The sequence below is a fragment of the Podarcis erhardii genome, assembly GCF_964252035.2.
Source record: "Podarcis erhardii genome assembly, chromosome: 6".
Lineage (NCBI taxonomy): Eukaryota > Metazoa > Chordata > Lepidosauria > Squamata > Lacertidae > Podarcis > Podarcis erhardii.
In genome coordinates, this window is record NC_138510.1 from 62084791 (window position 1) to 62103632 (window position 18842).

Consider the following 18842-nt stretch of genomic DNA (forward strand, 5'->3'; position numbering starts at 1 on the left):
CCCCTGGAACGGGCCACTTTTATTTCAGAGGAAAAGCTGCTAGAAAGCCCCAGTCCAAAACAGAAAGACGTTCTGGATCAAGGCCCTGCAGCTGGTTTTTCTTCAAAATAGAAGTAGCCATTTTAAGCACACTGTTTCAAAAGCATAAATGACATGATACAGTTTGTGTTAAGATTAAGAATCACTTTGTAATTATCCAGATACCTACCTCCTGCAGCAATTTCCACTTCTGTAGAGTCCCTCTCCAAACTTCCAGCACTGCTGACTATGTTCATTAAATGAATGGCCGTCCATGCAAAAGGCATGCGATATCTGCCAAGCCTTTGGCAAAATTGTTCTGATTGACTTTTCAGTTTTTCTAGCTTTTCCTTGTTCTGCAGAGGTAAAACCCCAAAACTTACAAACTTGAAACATTTCTGAATTTTTTCATACTGCCTCTGCTATAAATAAATGCTGGGTTTTCAATAGAAGGAAGTACTGTTTCAATAATGTATGATTTTTTAAAAATATGAGAAACTTGCAAATGTTTTAAGGGCTACAGAACTATTTAAAAAAAGACACCACCTGCATTTAGGTCCAAACCCATTGAAAACTGCTTACCTTTGCCGCATCTGCTTCTTTTAAAATCATATATGGCTCTGCACACTCCCCAATATCTCCCTGTTGTAGTACCTTTTCCAGCTGTGGGGATGGGAAGTGGGATGGGATTGAAGAAGGGAAGGAAGAGGCAAGCATGATGTTGGAGATACGTACACCACACATATACACAATGAACTGACTAGCCAGCACAGTTTAAGCTACCCACCCAGACACCCACCCACCCAATCAGGTAGACTGCCCTTCCTCTTTTGAACCAGCGATATAAACTGCAACTATAAAAGGTAAAGAGAGGCTTCAGCTATGTATGTGCAAGCAATTTCAATTGCATAGTCAATGCCCCTGCAAAAGTCACAGAGGAGCCCCTACCTAAAGTTTTGGCTTTGGGGCTTTGATTGGTTGAGAGCCAAACCAAGGCATTGTTGTTGGATGTGCCATGCTCTGGAACATCTAATTACAAGTGAGACCAGACAAGGGAAGAAGAAGAAGAAAAATGCAGTGTGGTGTCTTCCTGTTCGGGTTTCCTGCCACTCCATTCCATTCTCCCCACCGAGCAGTTGGCCAGCACTCCGCATCCACTGAGCATGCTCAATTCTCATTGGTCCAACCCCCCCCCCCCCGTTTTTGTACTTCTGCAAACCTTGATATTTCCCCAAAGCCTGCTGATACCTCCACCTACATCTTCTGTGTGGATGCTGCCACTGTGGCTACATACAGCTCTAACTAATTTACTGTTAAATATATGTGGAAATTTAAAAAGGAGACACAGCTAAGCAAGACTTTCTGAAAGCATTATTACTTTCTTCAAGGAGAATTTTGGGAAAAACATGTAGGGGAGCTGTACATTCTCCATAAATGTTTTATTTAGCTGTCTCTCTCTTAGAAAAAGAATCAAGCCTTGAAGCAAGGCAGAGTTTATGATGGACAGTTTTACCCAGATTGTTTCTTATCTTTTGGCATTTATATTTCTAAAGATCCTTTTGCACAGCTCAATTCAAATGTCACCGAGAGAGGTTAATAACATGGCATTCATTTAGAGAGGTTTTCTTATCGCATTGCTGGTGGGGAAACCCAGGCTCTGCTATAAACAAGAAAAGTTCACTCCCTCATAGATATCCTATGTGGATGAAGCAAGCAAACAAGCTGGAGGGGGGGGGAACGACAACATTTAGGAAACACGCTTGTTCCCAGCAACTAACCATATTCATATATTCATTCACCCTAATCTGATACAATGATATGCCAAGGAAACAGGTTTTTGCATGTGCTCCTCTTGCTGGATCTGGAAATACTTATGCAAAAGGTTGCTGCACAAGCAATTTATAATACTGGATGTCTTCACCTAGCACACAGGCATGTTTCTATGACTCCAAAAAGCATCAAAACAGATGGTCAGCACCATCAGTTTGGACAATACTGATAATCTGTGAGGAGGTGGAAGGTGCTAAATTCAGCCCAAGTTCTACATCTTCTCAATTGGGATGGGTGGGGGTTAAGGTTGGCTTGGAACCAAAGTCCCTCCTCCCACTCTTTCAAAAGCACAAATGGCACTGCCAAGGCTGACAGTTCCAAACATTTGCTGGGCAGCTAAGTACAGTGGTGCCTCGGGTTACAAATGCTTCGGGTTACAAACACTTCGGGTTACAAACTCTGCTAACCCAGAAGTAGTACTTCAGGTTGAGAACTTTGCCCCAGGATGAGAACAGAAATTGCAGGCCGGCGGCAGTGGGAAGCCCCATTAGTGAAAGCACGCCTCAGGTTAAGAACGGTTTCAGGTTAAGAACGGACCTCCGGAACGAATTAAGTTCATAACCTGAGGTACCACTGTATGCAGATCAGCTAACCTCAACCTGGTATCCTTCAGATGTTCTGGACTGCAATTCCCATTATCCCTAGGAACTAGGGAAATGGGTTGAGGAAGGTTGCATAGGATGTCATAGCTAGTGTGGTTAGGTTTTGGAAGCAGGGAATTTTCTATAAAATAATTCTTCTCACACTGTCCAAATCTCATTTGGGCCCAGATTACATTGCAAACAGCCATTTCACAAACTAACTGGCAGGGGAATGATCTAAAAAGGAGCACAATATATGACGGCACCTGGCCTGTGACATATGACAAGCTATTTTTCTGGCTTATTTATCTTGCTCATGTCCTTTTCCTTCTCACAGACCAAAAACTTAGCACTATTTTCAACAAATGACTGCTAGCTAGGCTCATCTCATTGAGTTTACAAGCATTAATGTGCAAGTGCAAGCTCTTTGAGGTAGATTGCATGGTGTTAATCTTTTTCTCTTTTCTTGTAAAAATCAACTACTGTGAATATATGCAGATTCTGGCTTCAGAAGGTATGCAATGAGACGTGTGCAAAATTTGAGAACAGAATCTCCTCTTAACGCTGCTGTCAATGAGGCTTCCCTCTTGCTTCGGCAATTTGGGAAAACGCAACGTGAATCTCAATCTTAACATATTTCCCATGGCATTAGGAAGCTTTTTTCTTCTTCAAAAATTCTATTGCATAGTGACTATCTTAAGTGCCTCCCCCAGGCTAAGGCATTGTTCTATATTGCCCTATCTGCTTTCAGAGTTCAGTAATATTACAAGTCTAAGGCAAGAAAGGTCAAAGCAAGAATTGTCTTTGAACAGACTCTATATCTTAGTATCAAAAACCAAACTTCTGGAGATTGAACTCTTCAATTTGAGAATGACTGAATTCAGTCAGCAAAAGGAAATGGCAACACTAAGCAGGGTCATTCTGTAATCTGATTTTCACAAGATTTGTAGTTTTCCTTTCAGTTTTCCCTATTGAGGAAGGCTAAAATAAACACACACAGTACCAGCAAAATGCAACCAGGTTACTCGTGCCAGGAGATAATACACTTTTCCGAGATAAAGATTCATAAAGGGGGAAAAAATATTTCTTACCTTTATTACCAGAAAGACATCCTGAGAGGGATATGTAATAGAAAAAATGGCTGACCGGGCCAGAGTGGTTATGGCAGCAGGTGGAACATGAGGACGCAGCATCCCTTTCATTTGTTCAGAGTTTAAATCAAAGTAGAAGTTCTCTGAAATCTAAAAGAAAATAATAGCTAATTACACTGAAATATATCTAAAGGCTTCACCAAATTAAAAAATGTAAAAAAATAAAATGTTAGCGGACATATGTTAATTTCACTTTCATGCCAACTGTGGTTAGCTTTTAACAGCAGACCAAAAAACCTGTTAGCTAGCTCAATTGTTCATTTCTTAACAGGCAATATAGCTATTTGTCCCAATATGATTTGGGCTTATTTAAAAATAAACCACCACCAAAAAAAACAACAACTCTGCAGCCCTCCAATGATACCGTAAAGAAGTATAACCTTTCAAACAAATAAGCAAAGCAATGGCTTTGAAACCAATATACTCAAAACAGCATGCACAGCCAGGGATCCACTTCTCCACTCATCACCCTCTCCTTGGTACATGCTTCATTGCCCTCCACCAAGAATGACAAGAGAGCCCCAGCCTTCCTCCCTAACTTGGACCTGGATACAGAGTGGAAAGCATTCCAGTATAGCTTTGCTAATTTGTGATAGCTCAGTGCATGGGGAACATCACCATCCCCCTCTAGAGGCAACCTAGAGAGGAAGATAGGGATAAAGTTTGGTAGCGGGCAGCTGAAGTGTTTTGATAGCAGAGGTTTTAGTTATCATGGGGCTTGCCAATTTCCCCTCTTCTTCAGATGATAATTTCCAACTGATCAGAGACCTGATAATCTGAAAGTATACTTTAGGGGATTTGGATTTTCTAGATAGATAAATAGATAGATAGATAGATAGATAGATAGATAGATAGATAGATAGATCCTCTTTTTTGGCAAGGATGAATGGTCCTGCTCCAACACCCTTCTCACCTCAGGCCCAAAATAACAGATACTAGTACCCAACAGCTGTCAGGCATGTCAATGAAGCCCTCTCATAAGGAAATGTAATTTGGATTGAAGTGGGAACTTTCCTTCCATAAATCTAGCTTCTTAAAATGATATTTTAAGAATATAAAATTCTTAAATTCTCCACCACCTGCTGGAGGTGGTGGCGGGCTGGGCCTTGGAGTTCCCAAACCTACTGGTTTTGGGAGACTTCAACGTTCATGCCAATGCCGCTCCCTCCTCACAGGCCCCAGTTTGTTTTGGGCCCCACTCATCAAGCAGGCCACACGCTGGATCTGATCTTTGGGGCTGGCATAGATGTGATCATGCTCCCCGCCAAGATTGACTTCCCGCTCCTCCCCAGCTCAGGTGGCGAACCTATTTGGGCTCGTCCGCAAAAACTGATGGATCCTGATAGATTCCGACAAGCCTTGCAGAACCCTGCTCCTCCTGGTGACTCATTAGATGACCTTGTTGAGGACTGGAATAACCGGCTCTTGGCAGCCATTGATGAGATCGCGCCTAAGCGCCCTCTGCGACCCTGTCGAAACCGGGCACCTTGGTTTACTGAGGAGCTCCGGAAAATGAAGCGGGATCTCAGACGGCTAGAGCGAGTATGGCGACGGACTCGTGACAGAGCCTCAAGAACATCTTATAGGACGCTTATGAAAGCCTATGAGATGGCTATGAAAGCTGCTAAGAAATCTTACTTTGCAGCTTCCATTGCATCCGCTAGCTCTCGCCTGGCACAACTTTTTAGAATAATTAGGTCAATAACGTCCTTAGGAGGACAACCAAATTTAAGCACAAATTCGACCCACAGCTGTGAGGCATTCGCGAGCTTTTTTGCGGAGAAAGTCCTGTTGCTCCGCCATGACCTCCCTGCCAATTTAGATACAGTGACTGAACTGGAGGCCCCTCGACTGACTTCAGGTCCAGTGTTGGACCATTTCGATCGGATTCTCCCTACTGATGTGGATAGATTCCTCCAAGTTGGTAGGCCCAGCACCTGCCTCCTTGATCCGTGCCTGTCTTGGCTGATTAGGGAGTGTCCAGATGTTGCGCGGACCCCCCTGGTTGAAATTATCAATTTGTCCCTTGACACAGGGACATTCCCAGGGGAACTGAAGGAAGCAGTGGTGTATCCACACTTAAAGAAAACTTCATTAGATCCCTTAGAACTATCCAATTACCGCCCAGTTTCAAATCTACAATACCTGGGTAAGGTAATTGAGAGAGCGGTAACTGAACAGCTTGGTAGGTTTCTGGAGGAAACATCGGCATTAGATCAATTTCAGTACGGTTTCTGTCCTGGTTTTGGGACGGAGACGGCTCTGGTTGCCCTAACAGATGATCTCCGTAGACAACTGGATCGAGGCGGGTCAGGACTGCTGATCCTTTTAGATTTGTCAGCAGCCTTTGACATGGTCGATCATGATCTTCTGGACCACCGCCTCGCAGACGTGGGGATACAGGGCATAGCCCGTAACTGGTTGTGCTCTTTATCTCTGGTCGGGGACAGAGGGTGGCACTAGGGAGGGAAATGTCGTCGCGCCACTCCTTGGTGTGTGGAGTGCCGCAGGGCGCAATTCTCTCCCCAATGCTTTTTAACATCTTTATGCACCCCCTTGCCCAGATTATCCGGAGCTTTGGGCTGGGCTGTCACCAGTATGCTGATGACACTCAGCTCTATCTGCTGATGGATGGCCACACCGACTCGGCCCCGAACACACTGACCAGATGCTTGGAAGCTGTGGCTGGATGGTTTCGTGGGAGCCGACTGAAACTAAATCCTTCGAAGACAGAGGTCCTATGGCTAGGTTGGGATTGCATGGGGATGAGGGACCAACTCCCTTCTCTTGCGGGGGCCCAATTAGTGCCATTGCCTTCCGTTAAGAGTTTGGGTGTAATCCTTGACGCCTCCTTTTCCATGGAGGCGCAAGTTACAGCAACAGCCAAGGCGACATTTTTCCACCTTCGCCACATCAAGCAGTTGGTCCCTTACCTTTCCCGCCCCGACCTGGCTACAGTGATCCATGCGACGGTCATCTCCAGGCTTGACTACTGTAATTCGCTCTACGTGGGGCTGCCCTTGAAGCTGTCCCAGAAACTCCAGCGGGTGCAGAATGCTGCAGCGAGGCTCCTCACGGGGACTCTGCCATGGGAGCATATTCACCCAGTGCTTTTCAAGCTGCACTGGCTCCCGGTGGAGTACAGGGTCAGATTTAAGGTGCTGCTTTTGACCTTTAAAGCCCTTCACGGCCTAGGACCCTCGTACCTACGGGACCGCCTCTCCTGGTATGCCCCACGGAGAGCCTCAAGGTCCATAAATAACAACACCCTAGTGGTCCCAGGCCCTAAGGAAGTTAGATTGGCTTCAACCAGAGCCAGGGCCTTTTCAACTCTGGCTCCGGTCTGGTGGAACGCTCTGCCTCATGAGACCAGGGCCCTGCAGGATCTGATTTCTTTCCGCAGAGCCTGTAAGACAGAGTTGTTCCGCCTGGCCTTGGGCTTGGAGCCAATTTGATTCCCTCCCTCCCTCTTTCTTTTTTCTTTTCCTTCTCTTCCTGCGATGAGGCTACATTTTAATATTTTAATGTTCCATTATTTTAATGTTGTATTTTATTTTTGTTTTTAAGTTGTAATCATTCATCTTGTCTTTATTATTGCTTGTAAGCCGCTCTGAGCCTGGCCTTGGCTGGGGAGGGCGGGGTATAAAAAAATTATTATTATTATTATCCATAAATCTAGCTTCTTAAAATGATATTGCGTAGTTTCTCTGCACGTGACTGAGGCAGGAGCGAAGACTTGTGGGAGGCAGGCTGAATCTCCTCAGATTTTCCCTCCTGCCTTGACGGAGCAGTTCGCTCCCCCCCTCCCCCGTCTCACTGTTTCCCTTATATTCAGTTAAGTTTTCTTTCATTATTTCTCTTTGTACTCTTCCTTCTTTGCATTGTATTGTCTTCATTTGCTTTCACTCTCTTCATGTTTTCTTTTCCTCCACTGAGGCATTGAAAAAATGCAACAACACAAGCCCTCCCTCTCCGCTGGCTGCTTCTCATTATTTCTTCACTTCCTTGCTGTTTTACATTGCTTCCTAAACTTTATTTGGTTTTATTTCATTTATTTTTCTATTGCAATAAAAAAAATAAATAGAAGTGGAACGAACTCAGGGGCCCATCAAGTTTCACTCTCCCTGCTGGAATCAGATTTTTTAAGTTATGTTCACTGCGTTTTGCCTATTTGGGCTGATGTACACCACCCTGAGCTCTTCTCAAAAAAGGGCATTCTAGAAATATCCTAAATACTGTAAATAAATAAATAAAATAATCAGGCAACCTGTAAAATAGTTTATTGTATCCAGCAACCTCCACCATTCTTTACAGTACTTTCAGTTCCTTCTGTTCTACTTTCTATTTCTCAATGTAATTTTGAATAGCAGGGATGAAAAACGCAGTATTCCAGTGAAGACTTCAAGTGCTCTTAAGCAGAGAGCTGCTGTTACCACCTACGTCTTACTGCATGCTGTTCAAACGCCATGCAAAGGAAGCAAGCATCAAGCAGATAACTCACCTTTTTCTTTTCCTTAACGTCGTACAATGCCAAACTTGCAAAAATCGGCTCTATTTCAATTTCAAATCTTAAAGGAGAAAGAAAGTTTAGCTCTATTTCTTAGATTTTTTTCAGTTTTATACACAACCAAACAACAACCAGGTTATTTCCCAACTGAAACTGCACTACTGCAGCTGTGTAGCTCCCTAGAAATAACTTTAGGATGCCATAGCTCAGGGGTAAAATACATGTTCTGCATACCAAAAGGACACAGGTTCAATCCCTGCTGTCTCCAAGGTATGACTCAGAAAGATTCCTGTCTGAAGCCCTGGAGAGTCACTATCTGTCACTTTTCAGCAATACTGCACTAGACAAACCAATTGTCAGATGATGATGATTTTTTGAATTTGTATACCACCCTTCCATCTGAAGATCGCAGGGCAGTTCACAACTTCTGGGAAACACATACTGCTGACTCTGCTTAACAGTTATGCCATCTAGAGGCAGTCCTGCAAAACCCAAACCCACAACAAGTTCCCCTGATCTGATCCTGCATGGGGCCTAATCAGCAGCACCAGCTGACGTGCCTCATCCGAAATATGCTGGTGTTTAAAACAGGTTGTCAGCCAGTTTGATTGCACAGCAGCAGCTTATGCACTTTTGTATATTGCTATTCATAAGCCTTTTAAAATCTGCTGTGTATTACGAGATCTCAGGTCATAATATTAAACAGACTTCTAATGAAATCAGTGGGAGAAGTTTAGCACTTAGGCGTGAATGGGAATGGACAGCAAACTGAGTCAAAGCCCTACCCTAAGCCCATTATTTGCAACTGTTGAGCTAAAATCAACAGTCCTTCTGCATAAAGTGTTTAGGAGCAGGGCGTTAATCACAAATAGCTTTATCTGGTTTAAATGCAGTTCTCCAAAGCTGCCAATACCAGAATTAATGAATTTACTTCATGGAGATCAATGAGATTATGTCTTTTGTATCAATCAGCTGTTCACCATGGCTTCTATCTTTCTATCACTGGCAGCAGAGAACAAAGAACTGTAAGTCTCAAAACTGTCCCTCTCTTGCCACTAATGGTACCTATTGCCAGTTAAATAATGGCTATTAGCTAATAAAGACTGCCTTCAAAACACTTCTGCTCAAAAGCAAGTCCCATTAATTTCAATAATTGCTCACCATAATTTTTTGAACAGATGGCAGAACACCCTTATATTTATGACAACTTTTAGACATTGTGATATACTCTGACCTTGTCTAAGATATTTTTCTCTAACACCTGAAAGAATCTGCTGGTGTATATGACTCTTCACTGTCTTGTTACTGCTAGTTTGTTGACCAATACCTGTAATGTTCTTTGTTCTTTTACAAATGCTATTATTATAGCTAATTATTGTATTTTTATATTACTTCATTTATAATGGACTGTTGAATGATGCAGGACTAAAATCTCAGAAGCAAATAAAACATCAGAATTCAGTTTTGAGTATGTGGGCTTAAAGTTCCTACAACTATAAAAACTATAAAATACATATTTGTCCTTCCAGGCACTAAACACAATTCTCATTCTTTTTTTAAAAAAAGAGCACAAGATAAACATGAACTCTGTACAATAAAGACAAATATCATTTCCTCAGATCTAATGCGAAGAGATTTCTGTAAAAGGAAAATCTTAATTAACTGCTGTAATTTGTTTTATATATAGCCATTCACTGTACAAGAGTTCTCCTGGGAACTGCATTCTGGTACAACACCCTGTAAAAGGCTATGCCATGGAATCATCTGGATTAGTGTCAGGACTTAAAAGCAGCTCTCCTCTAGGAGGCAATTCCAACATATATCTCAGTTACGAGAGGCACTCTAGTCTAACTGGAGCTCCCTAACAAGAAGGGTTGACCTAAGTGAGGACACACAAGATGAATACAGCCATGTGGAAAATCAGTTTTGTGCTTTATTTCTCTAAGGGAATACCAGTAAAATTTTACCTCGTGTTATTAGAGAAGAGTTATAGGCAATGAACCAGCTGCAGGTAACCCTACATTCAGGAGCTCCACTTCATTAAACTTGTTTAACAGGTTTCTCTTCTCCCCAGTGAAAGCTTTGCTAACTGCCTCAAGTCTCAAGTCTTAAAGAGGCAGCCATGGATTTAAAGACTCAACTTTGTCTTACTGAATCAGTTGTCTGACTGCTGGTGTAAAATCTCATCTCAAAAAAAAGGCTACATCAATCATGTTGTTTTTAGTCAATTGTCCTTTGTTTGTGGGATAAAAGCCAGATGTAAACAGGATGAGGAAAGGAATTGTGTCTCTGCTATGAAGTAAGACTTTGCAGACATTACATCTTTATTATACCAGCTGCATTGGTTGCCTGTGTGTTTCTGGATCAATTGAAAGTGCTAGTGTTGACTTTTAAAGCCCTAAACAGTTTAGGGACAGGTTACATGAAAGACGACCTGAACTCATATGAACTTACCCAGGCCTTAACATCACCCTCAAAGGTGCTGCCTGTGGGTCTACCATCAAGTTCAAATTGTGGGCCTCCCATCAAAATTGGTGAGCACTAGCAATAGGACCTTTCAAGTAGTGATGATCCTATTAAATTTTCTCCCAGGGGAAATACATCTGGCCCAATCTTTATTTATTTATTTTAATGGACCACAAAATCCTACACCCCTCCATTAAATTAGCACTTCACTTTCTTGCACTCAATACCACTTTAATGTATGGGTTTGTTGCCTTGTAGCTTAGTCGGTAGACCATGAGACTCTTAAAGCTCAGGGCTGTGGGTCTGACCCCCACGTTGGGCAAAAGTTCCCTGCTTTGCAGGGGATTGGACTAAATTACCCTCATGGCCCCTTCCAACTCTACACTTCTATGATTCTATAGTACATACCATTTTACAAAAGCATGGCTAGGTTTGAATATTGTGGCAAGATTATTTTATCATCATTTCTAGCGTTTTTAACATACGATGGGAATATTTAATTGACTTACTGCCCTCTTTGCACATTAAGGTGCTCAATGTAGAATTTGAAAAATTAATTGTGTCTTGGTAGTTCTATCAGTCCCAATTATCATACAAGGTGCATTGATTTGACAGGTCAAATGTAAGCATGCACATTTTAAAAAAAATTAACAACCTTATTACTTACTTTAAAGACAAACACTTCACAAGAAGCCTCTGACCAAAGTGTTCCTTGGGGATTTCAGGGATACCCAGTCTTTCTATTGGTTCTTCCTGCAATCGGGCACAAATCCAGCAAGTAATGCATGCACTCCTTCCACAAACAAAGTGTATTGTTAAATGGCTAAAGAAGGCAAAGTAGATTTCCTCCCCTCCTATTCAATACAATTTAATCTTCAAGCTTAACAGCGTGTGGCTTTTGCTGCAACTATAAATAACATTGAAGGGGTTTAATTTAGGAGAGCTACTGAATAACGGATTGGAGTTCTGTAAGAAAATTCCTTGGAAAGAGATGATCCAAAAGTCCAGATTTGTGCTTTAATCACATCCTGCTTTGGCAGCAGTCGCATGGAAACAAAAGCAAATACAATCTTAGAGTCAATCCCTTTAAAATCTTTGGCTCCTCCACTCCCCTCTACACTTTCTACAAAAGCTGGCAAACACCACTGTCGAAAGCCTAGGACTGATATTCAACATTAATCATAAACAAAGTAGACTCATCAAATTCATCCCACTTAAGACGGCTGTGGCCCTACAGGCCTACAAACCCAACAGGTTATGGCAGAACATCATGCTATTTTGCCTCTATCTTCTCCCTCCCCATCTCATTTTAATGACTTCTGAAATTCAAGTCGTTATATATATATATTCCTACTATAATAGACCAGCACTCACTATCTGGCTACAGAGGTGGACCTGGCACTTGTGTGTGCTTTGTGCTAGTGTTAAGCTCACAATACCTCATCTGGGGCTGGATGCAATGCAAAAAGTTCCTTGTGTCTGCTGGACTTTCTCTGTTCATCATTTTGATGGTCGATTTCTTCATTTGGGGTCCGATCCAGAAGATTTGGAAGCAAAGCATCTGGGAGGGAGTTTTTCAAGTCAAAAATACTGCAAGCCCAACTGCCCCGCGGCGTGTCATCGATTGACATGGACCGTCTTTTAAGATCATCCTGAGATTGAAGAAATTAAACGAAGCATGTAAAGTGAAATATGGAAAATGTCACAAGTATTTTTAACACAGTGAATTTTTTTTTTAAGATGCAGGCTTCATAAAGCACCTACTTGTTCATCCTGGTAATTGTTACCATCCGGAGCTTCATCAGACTCAAATATCTGTTTGGGTAGGCCTTTTTGCCTCTCCTTCTGTTTGTCTAATGTGTTGGGGTTAAATCCTGTTCCCAGTTTGTGATATCTATTCAAAAACAGACTGTATTAAGCAGTGTCTCTCCTCTACAAAACCAAGCAGAAATGGTGAGCAACATCTGAAAGCTTAATGCCCTCCCCAGAAAATAAGTTTTGCTACTCTTGACAGCATCATGCTGTCCATCCAGTTCAGTAACAACACTTCAACATTTTTGAAAACAGCATTTTCTCCTCTTTGACTGCAGGTGTTGATTCCAGTGTAGGATATTGAGACTTGCAGCCTTAAAAATCAACTCATCTTGTTACTTTTCCTGGCTGCAATAAGAAATGACTCCTGCCGTGACCATATAATCCTATAAGCATAAGCACCCGTCGATCAGCAATGGAATACTTGAAGTGTACCACGATGTAGCTAAATGCTAACAATTTGTCCTAGTAGACTGTATCCTTCACCTCGTTAAATCACTAAATATTTTTTATAAGCAATCCAAGTATGACAGCATTTGTTTGTTTGTTTGTTTGTTTGTTTGTTTGTTTTAGTGTGGCTGCTTTCAGGGTCTCCTTGACCAGTGGTTCCCAATTATCTAACTACTGCGGACCCCCTGTTTTTTCAAAAGCCAAGCCAAGCCATGGACTCTCTACTTTTGAAATTTGTGATACCCCTATGATAGTTTTTGTTACGTGAATGGTGCCACGGACCTCCTGGGTTCCATGGACCACCAGTTGGGAACCACTGTCTTTGACTATTATATAGGCTACTGCATCAATTTGATGTTTAGCCCATCTACCGTATTCTATCGTTGCAACTCAGTGGCTTTTAATCAGAATACAGGAAGAGCCTATTATTCTCAGAGTTGCCCATCCCCAAGGTGTTACCATTTTCCCAGAAGCCAAATTAAAATTATTCTTTCTGTATGTGATCTTGATGGGTATGTGACAACTCTCTGCCCTTCCTCCTCTACTTTACCTTCACATCTGAAGAGCATATCACTGGGACTACTAATGACAACTCTTGGGAATTAAGTACATTTATTCTGGCCTCCTGAGAAGCTGACAGCACTCTCCTGTCTCACTGCAGTCTCCATTCTGACTGCAAAGAAGGGTGGGTGGCAAAAGGCTTATGGGTGGAACCAGACATGACACGGAACACAAGGGGTTGCCAAATGGAATAGATTGCCCGTAATAGGGCTGTCTGGCTAGGATTGCCTGATATGCCTGAGAAGGCCCAATAACATTAACATATTTAACATTGCTACTGGATAATTTTACTTTTAAAACATTCCATATTTTATCAGTGTCGCTCTATGTCAGCCTTCACCTTCCTGGTGCCCTTCAGATGTATTGGAGTACAGCTTCCCCTCAGCCCCAGCCAGCATGGAGGGCAAAATTTCTCTAGTCAGTGTACAAATATTCTGCTCTACTATAAAGGCAGAACCAGATTAGAAACAGCGGCGGCCAAAACTGGCAAACACCATCTTGTCTACCTCCTTCTGAACCTGACCTGTTAGCCTGGTTTGTTAACTGACATTCAGCCAGAATTACCCCAGTTCAGATATAAAGGGAACTGTAGCTTAACACAAAGCCAGGAAAAAAGTGTCAAAGTTGTCACACAAGGGGAGGGGAGGAAGGGTGAGCAAGGAGCCCTCTGCCCCAATGCCTATTCCTGGACTCATAAACCACAGTTCATAAAGTTGTGAATGATAATCTGAACCTGCACGCAGAGAAAATGACACTCCTGCACCGTCGAAAGAGAGTTATTTCCTACCGCCTTCCATTTCTTGTTATCAACCTTTTCCACTATTATTATTATTTTCTTCTTCTTTTTATTCCTTATCTTGGCATTTTCTTTTCTACCTAATTATATAAATCGTTTGAGTAGTTAATAGTGGTTTTACCAAGTGATTACAAAAGCACTGGGAGGACAGTGAGCTTGGCATATACTCTAGTCTCACGCAAAAAGGCTCTATTCTGACACGATTTATGAGTCATCCCACTGACTGCTGAACTGCTCCATTGCAAACAATCTCTCGACTGCATACAGCAAGCCCTTTCATCTAACTTGCTTCCTATAAGGATCCACAGCAAAAAGGTGAGGGGAAAGAATATGAATTGGTGACCCATACTTCTCCATTATCTCCCCCTTTTTAGGAAGTTATCCTTAAGGGCACCTGCCTAAAAGTGATAACTGTAAAATAGCAGTACGGTCTTACATCGGCTCTGAATAGCTACAGCAACTGCAATCTGAAAATCAGTCCCCCCACCCCCCGCCCAACACACACAGTTGAAGGGCATCTCTTCAAATATATAACTTTAAATACACAACTTACTTTCTGTTCACAATGGCCCAGTCTTCTGTGTAACTTCTTACGCAATCCCTCACATGAGGGTCCATTTCACTATAGGGAGGGAGAAATAGCTCTAAATTGTCTCTTCAAATCACAAACATCTTATTTCATTTTAGACTGACAGGCTGAATTACCATTTAATACCCCAGTACAGTGGAACCTTGGTTCCTGAACGGCTTAGTTGCTGAACAAATCGGCTCCCAAACACCGCAATTCTGGAAGTAAGTGTTCCAGTTTGTGAACGTTTTTTGGAAGCTGAACATCCAGCGCAGCTTCCGCTTGAGTGCAGGAAGCTCCTGAAGCCAGGAGTCGAATGGACTTCCAGAATGGATTAAGTTCGGAAACCAAGGTACCACTGTAATAAATACAGCTTGCATTCTGTAAACATCTACGTTTCCAGTCATCACAAGTGCATACAGGTTGCCCCACTTTCCTTCATTCAATGTTAATTAACGTGCTTCCTCCACCTTTACGCCATAAGTTACATGCGACACAGGGCCTCTGCTTTTTAGACTCACAGTCAATTCACTGTCTTTCCCTTTGCTTCTCAGCTCAACTAAGAATTTCAAGGGGTACAGTTCCCTTCTCCAAGGCCCCACACTCTGATTCTGCCACCACTGCCATCTCTCTGTACCTGTATAACTTGTGCTTTCTTTGCTCTCAAAGCTGTCCTGGCTCCAGTGTATAGTTTTGAGTGGCGAAGGAAGAGAAGAATATGGGGATAAAAAAGTCCAACTCCTGTTAATGGCTTCAGGCAGGCCATCTCCCATACCTGCTCAGCTGCAAGTATGGGCCAAGGTCTCTGTTGCCTAGCCCTTACCTCTCTTCGGGTACTGCTGACACAAGCGTCCTGCATTCTCGAGGACTGTAGATAACTTCAATATCGTCAGAAGGAAATTCAAGCAAGTCTCTCAAAGGACCGCAATCCACTGCAAGTGGATGTGTAAGGAGGTATTCTTCCAAATCCACTGGATCCACAGGCTCAGTAAGAGGCACCTATGAAGATAAAGAAAAGTTATACTAAAGTGTCAACATTTGGCTATTTTAAAATAAATATATATGTACTTAATTTCCCCGCTCTGCATATTTTGTTTTCCTCTGCAGCTGAAAAATATCAATATCTAAGCCTGCCCAGAAATATACAGGACTGCCAATTTCATTAGATGTTAAGGTTTCCAGGCCAAAATCACAAGTACAGACACATCCAGATGGTAACTGCTTTGTTCCCTCACTGGGAAAAACATTTATCTCCTGTAGTAATAGCCCTCAGTCACCACTCCCACAGAAAACAGCCAGACAGACATGTAGACCATCAAGTCCTTGCTAGGCTCAACAGTCATCCCCATAAAAGCACATGGACTAGAAGATGGGATATCAACAACAGCAAATCAAAATCTCAGAGCCTTGCTAAAGGCAAGGTGTGGCTCTTGTCAGCACCTTAATGGAAGAACCCCATGTAAACTACATTAATATCAATCATGGAAGAAAGGCAGGATATAAATGTAGTAACTAAAGCAAAAACAAACTGTTGTGCACATATATCCTGCAGAAATTAGTCATGCTATTTAACTCCTGTGTGGCAAAGGCTCAAGTTTTATGCCCTTCAAGATGGTATGTAAGTTGCTTTCCTGTGTCTCAAAAGACAATGGAGTGTACCTCTGGGGATGAAGTCAAACTGCTGCGTTAGCAGCACCAAAGTGCCTTCCCAGGGCACTAGCCTGGGTGGTGTGTGTGGAGGTCCTGGGCTGCCCAGAAAACAAGACACACACACCATTTGGCCTTGCTGATGTGGCCCAAAGACAAGCAGAGAAATGCGTTTGGTACCAGCTTGGCTGCAGAAGTTGCTGGAAGGAGGTGTACAAGGCACCAACTTAGGCACTCCCCTCTGGATTTTTGTAGTAGAGTTTACTCCTCAGCCTTTTCTTCTTTGGAAGATATCTCACAAGGCAGCAGAGGTTTAGGATCAGTCTTCCTTCTCCTAGATGGGCTACCTTCCCAGGTTGATGAGCCCCAGCTTCCCGCTTTCTTGTGAATTTAAGAGATTTTTTAAGTAGTCTACCAGCAGGAGCAGTGCAATGTCAGAGCAGAGGATTCAGCAAACAGTGGATCAACCTCACCAAATAAAGGGTTTCCAGTTTCAGAGTTCTTCTTATAGAGGCTAGTTCCAGGAGTTCTGTCCTCTCCTCCCAAATGTGGTGTGATGTAGCACAGTGGCTAAGAGGAGTGAGATATGAGCTGGGGAGTAGTTGGTTCAGGTCTCAGATCAGCCATGAATTTGCTAGGTGACCTTTCACAGACCATTATCCTCTCAGTCACAGTCCCACCCCTGTCTGCAATCTGGGGGTAATAATACACATATACAGAACTCTTTGAATATTCTCAAGTCTTATTATTATGCCTGGCTCATGATGGATAACGGACCCTGTGAAAGCCAGCACCTAATTTTATTGAAGCTCGCGCCCATCATCATCATAACTTAATGGCTCATTCTGGGGACAGAGGAAATGCGAGCTACAATTATGCAAGGAATCTGGAGATCCTGGTCCAACACTTGTGGTGTGCACTATAATATCATCTTCTGCCTGGTGAAAGGAAACAGTGCTACAAATGCACTGGTTTTATACTTTACAGGGCTGTGTCGCTTTCCATTATACTACAAGCCTAAGCAAAAATCATCAAGGTGACTCAGGAGAGAGACATTTCCACCCTTAGGCATCACCAAGTCATGAAAACCTGAGTACTGCCTTAGCTGCTATGTCAGCATTTAGCAAAGCCTCCAAGGCAACACCTCCATTACTTTCAAAATCAATTCCAAATGCAAAGCCAAGCCTTTGATCTGACCTTCCTTCTCATACAGGGCTGCAAAGTTAAGACTGAATTAGTAAACTAATTCTTTTTGCAAAAGAAAGGGGGAAAGGTACTCAAGCAAAATGGTTCAGATTGATAGGCTGGTTATTGAGTGGCTGAAGACTTCAAAATAAACCCTACAAAGCCTAATACACACATAAACAAACAGTATAAACAATATAGATCTCCCAGTCACGGTCAAGCAGTGATTATGGGAAACAGCAATACTCTTCATATGAAGCTGGAATTCTGAAGAGAATCACCTTAAGCTAAGAAGGGATGGCTGACCAAACAATGCATAAAGCTTGGTTGCCCCTTAGAAAGTCAGGATTTGGTCCTAGGTCAAGAGGGTTTGATATCCCAATCTGCAACTGTGTTTGAATGTCATGCTAAACCATATTGCCCTGGTACGGCTGCAAGGAGCAGCTTGGAAACTTCCATTTTTTTTGCTCCAAACAGATAATTCAAGTTGGCTTGTTTCACACAAACCATACCACACAAACCAGTAGGCACAGTTTGTCAATGGGAATGGGCTGGCAGGGAGCATGAACTCAACGCCTGCCTAGCCCCATTCACATTCTGTCAAGCTATAGTTCAGCATGATGTCAAAATGCAGCCTCTGCATTTGCTTACATGAATCAACACTTTGTGTCACCATATTCTCAAATAAGCAGAGCACTGGTTTCTAAGAGCTTTGAGACAGACAGACACTTTATAGGCGTAGCTTCAGTGCAACACTTTAAAGAGAGAAGAATAGAGGCAATAGTTGCACTCCCATAAGGAGAGAGGCCAGAAGGTCAGCAGTTCTACAAATACAATATCTCCGGTTCAATCATGCCAAAGACTAAAATGCTAAAAATACTTTTAGGTACCAATTCTTGGTCATTTGAGATTAGAGTAAGCTGCTGATGTGTTCAAAGTGAAACACATTTGCCCTGCCTCCCAGAAACACTGAATGGATATATTCATTCTGAACTGGTGATATGGTGACATACATTGCCTGTGGGATAGATTCTGTTGCCTTTGCCCAAATTCACCATGTGATTTCAACATCTGAAATGGTCCCCCTCCCTTGTCCCATGCAAAAACATTGTTCCCAACAGGAACACCCTCTCTCTTTCTCTCCACAACATGTGATCACAATAATCAGTAGCATCCTAGCCCTCTAAATTGCTATGTTCTGCTGTTGAAGGAAGCTGGAGGGAAAGCACAAATTTGGTGTGTCACTGTGGTGCTGCAAAGCAAGAGTGCC

The 18842-nt window shown here is 42.6% G+C and overlaps 1 protein-coding gene across 13 annotated transcripts in view; it reads right to left on the reverse strand.

The window, feature by feature from the left end:
- Positions 1 to 18842, reverse strand: part of DOCK7 (dedicator of cytokinesis 7) — a 110941-nt gene that overhangs the window by 72478 nt on the left and 19621 nt on the right. For all 13 annotated transcript variants that reach the window (XM_081867106.1, XM_081867102.1, XM_081867099.1 and 10 more), the window contains exons 3-11: positions 15564 to 15739; positions 14726 to 14794; positions 12318 to 12447; positions 11993 to 12205; positions 11221 to 11306; positions 8082 to 8148; positions 3521 to 3670; positions 601 to 681; positions 209 to 374 (exon numbers count right to left, since the gene is read on the reverse strand). In XM_081867106.1, the coding sequence (XP_081723232.1) occupies positions 209 to 374; positions 601 to 681; positions 3521 to 3670; positions 8082 to 8148; positions 11221 to 11306; positions 11993 to 12205; positions 12318 to 12447; positions 14726 to 14794; positions 15564 to 15739 (1138 nt within the window). The remainder of the gene's footprint in view (positions 1 to 208; positions 375 to 600; positions 682 to 3520; positions 3671 to 8081; positions 8149 to 11220; positions 11307 to 11992; positions 12206 to 12317; positions 12448 to 14725; positions 14795 to 15563; positions 15740 to 18842) is intronic.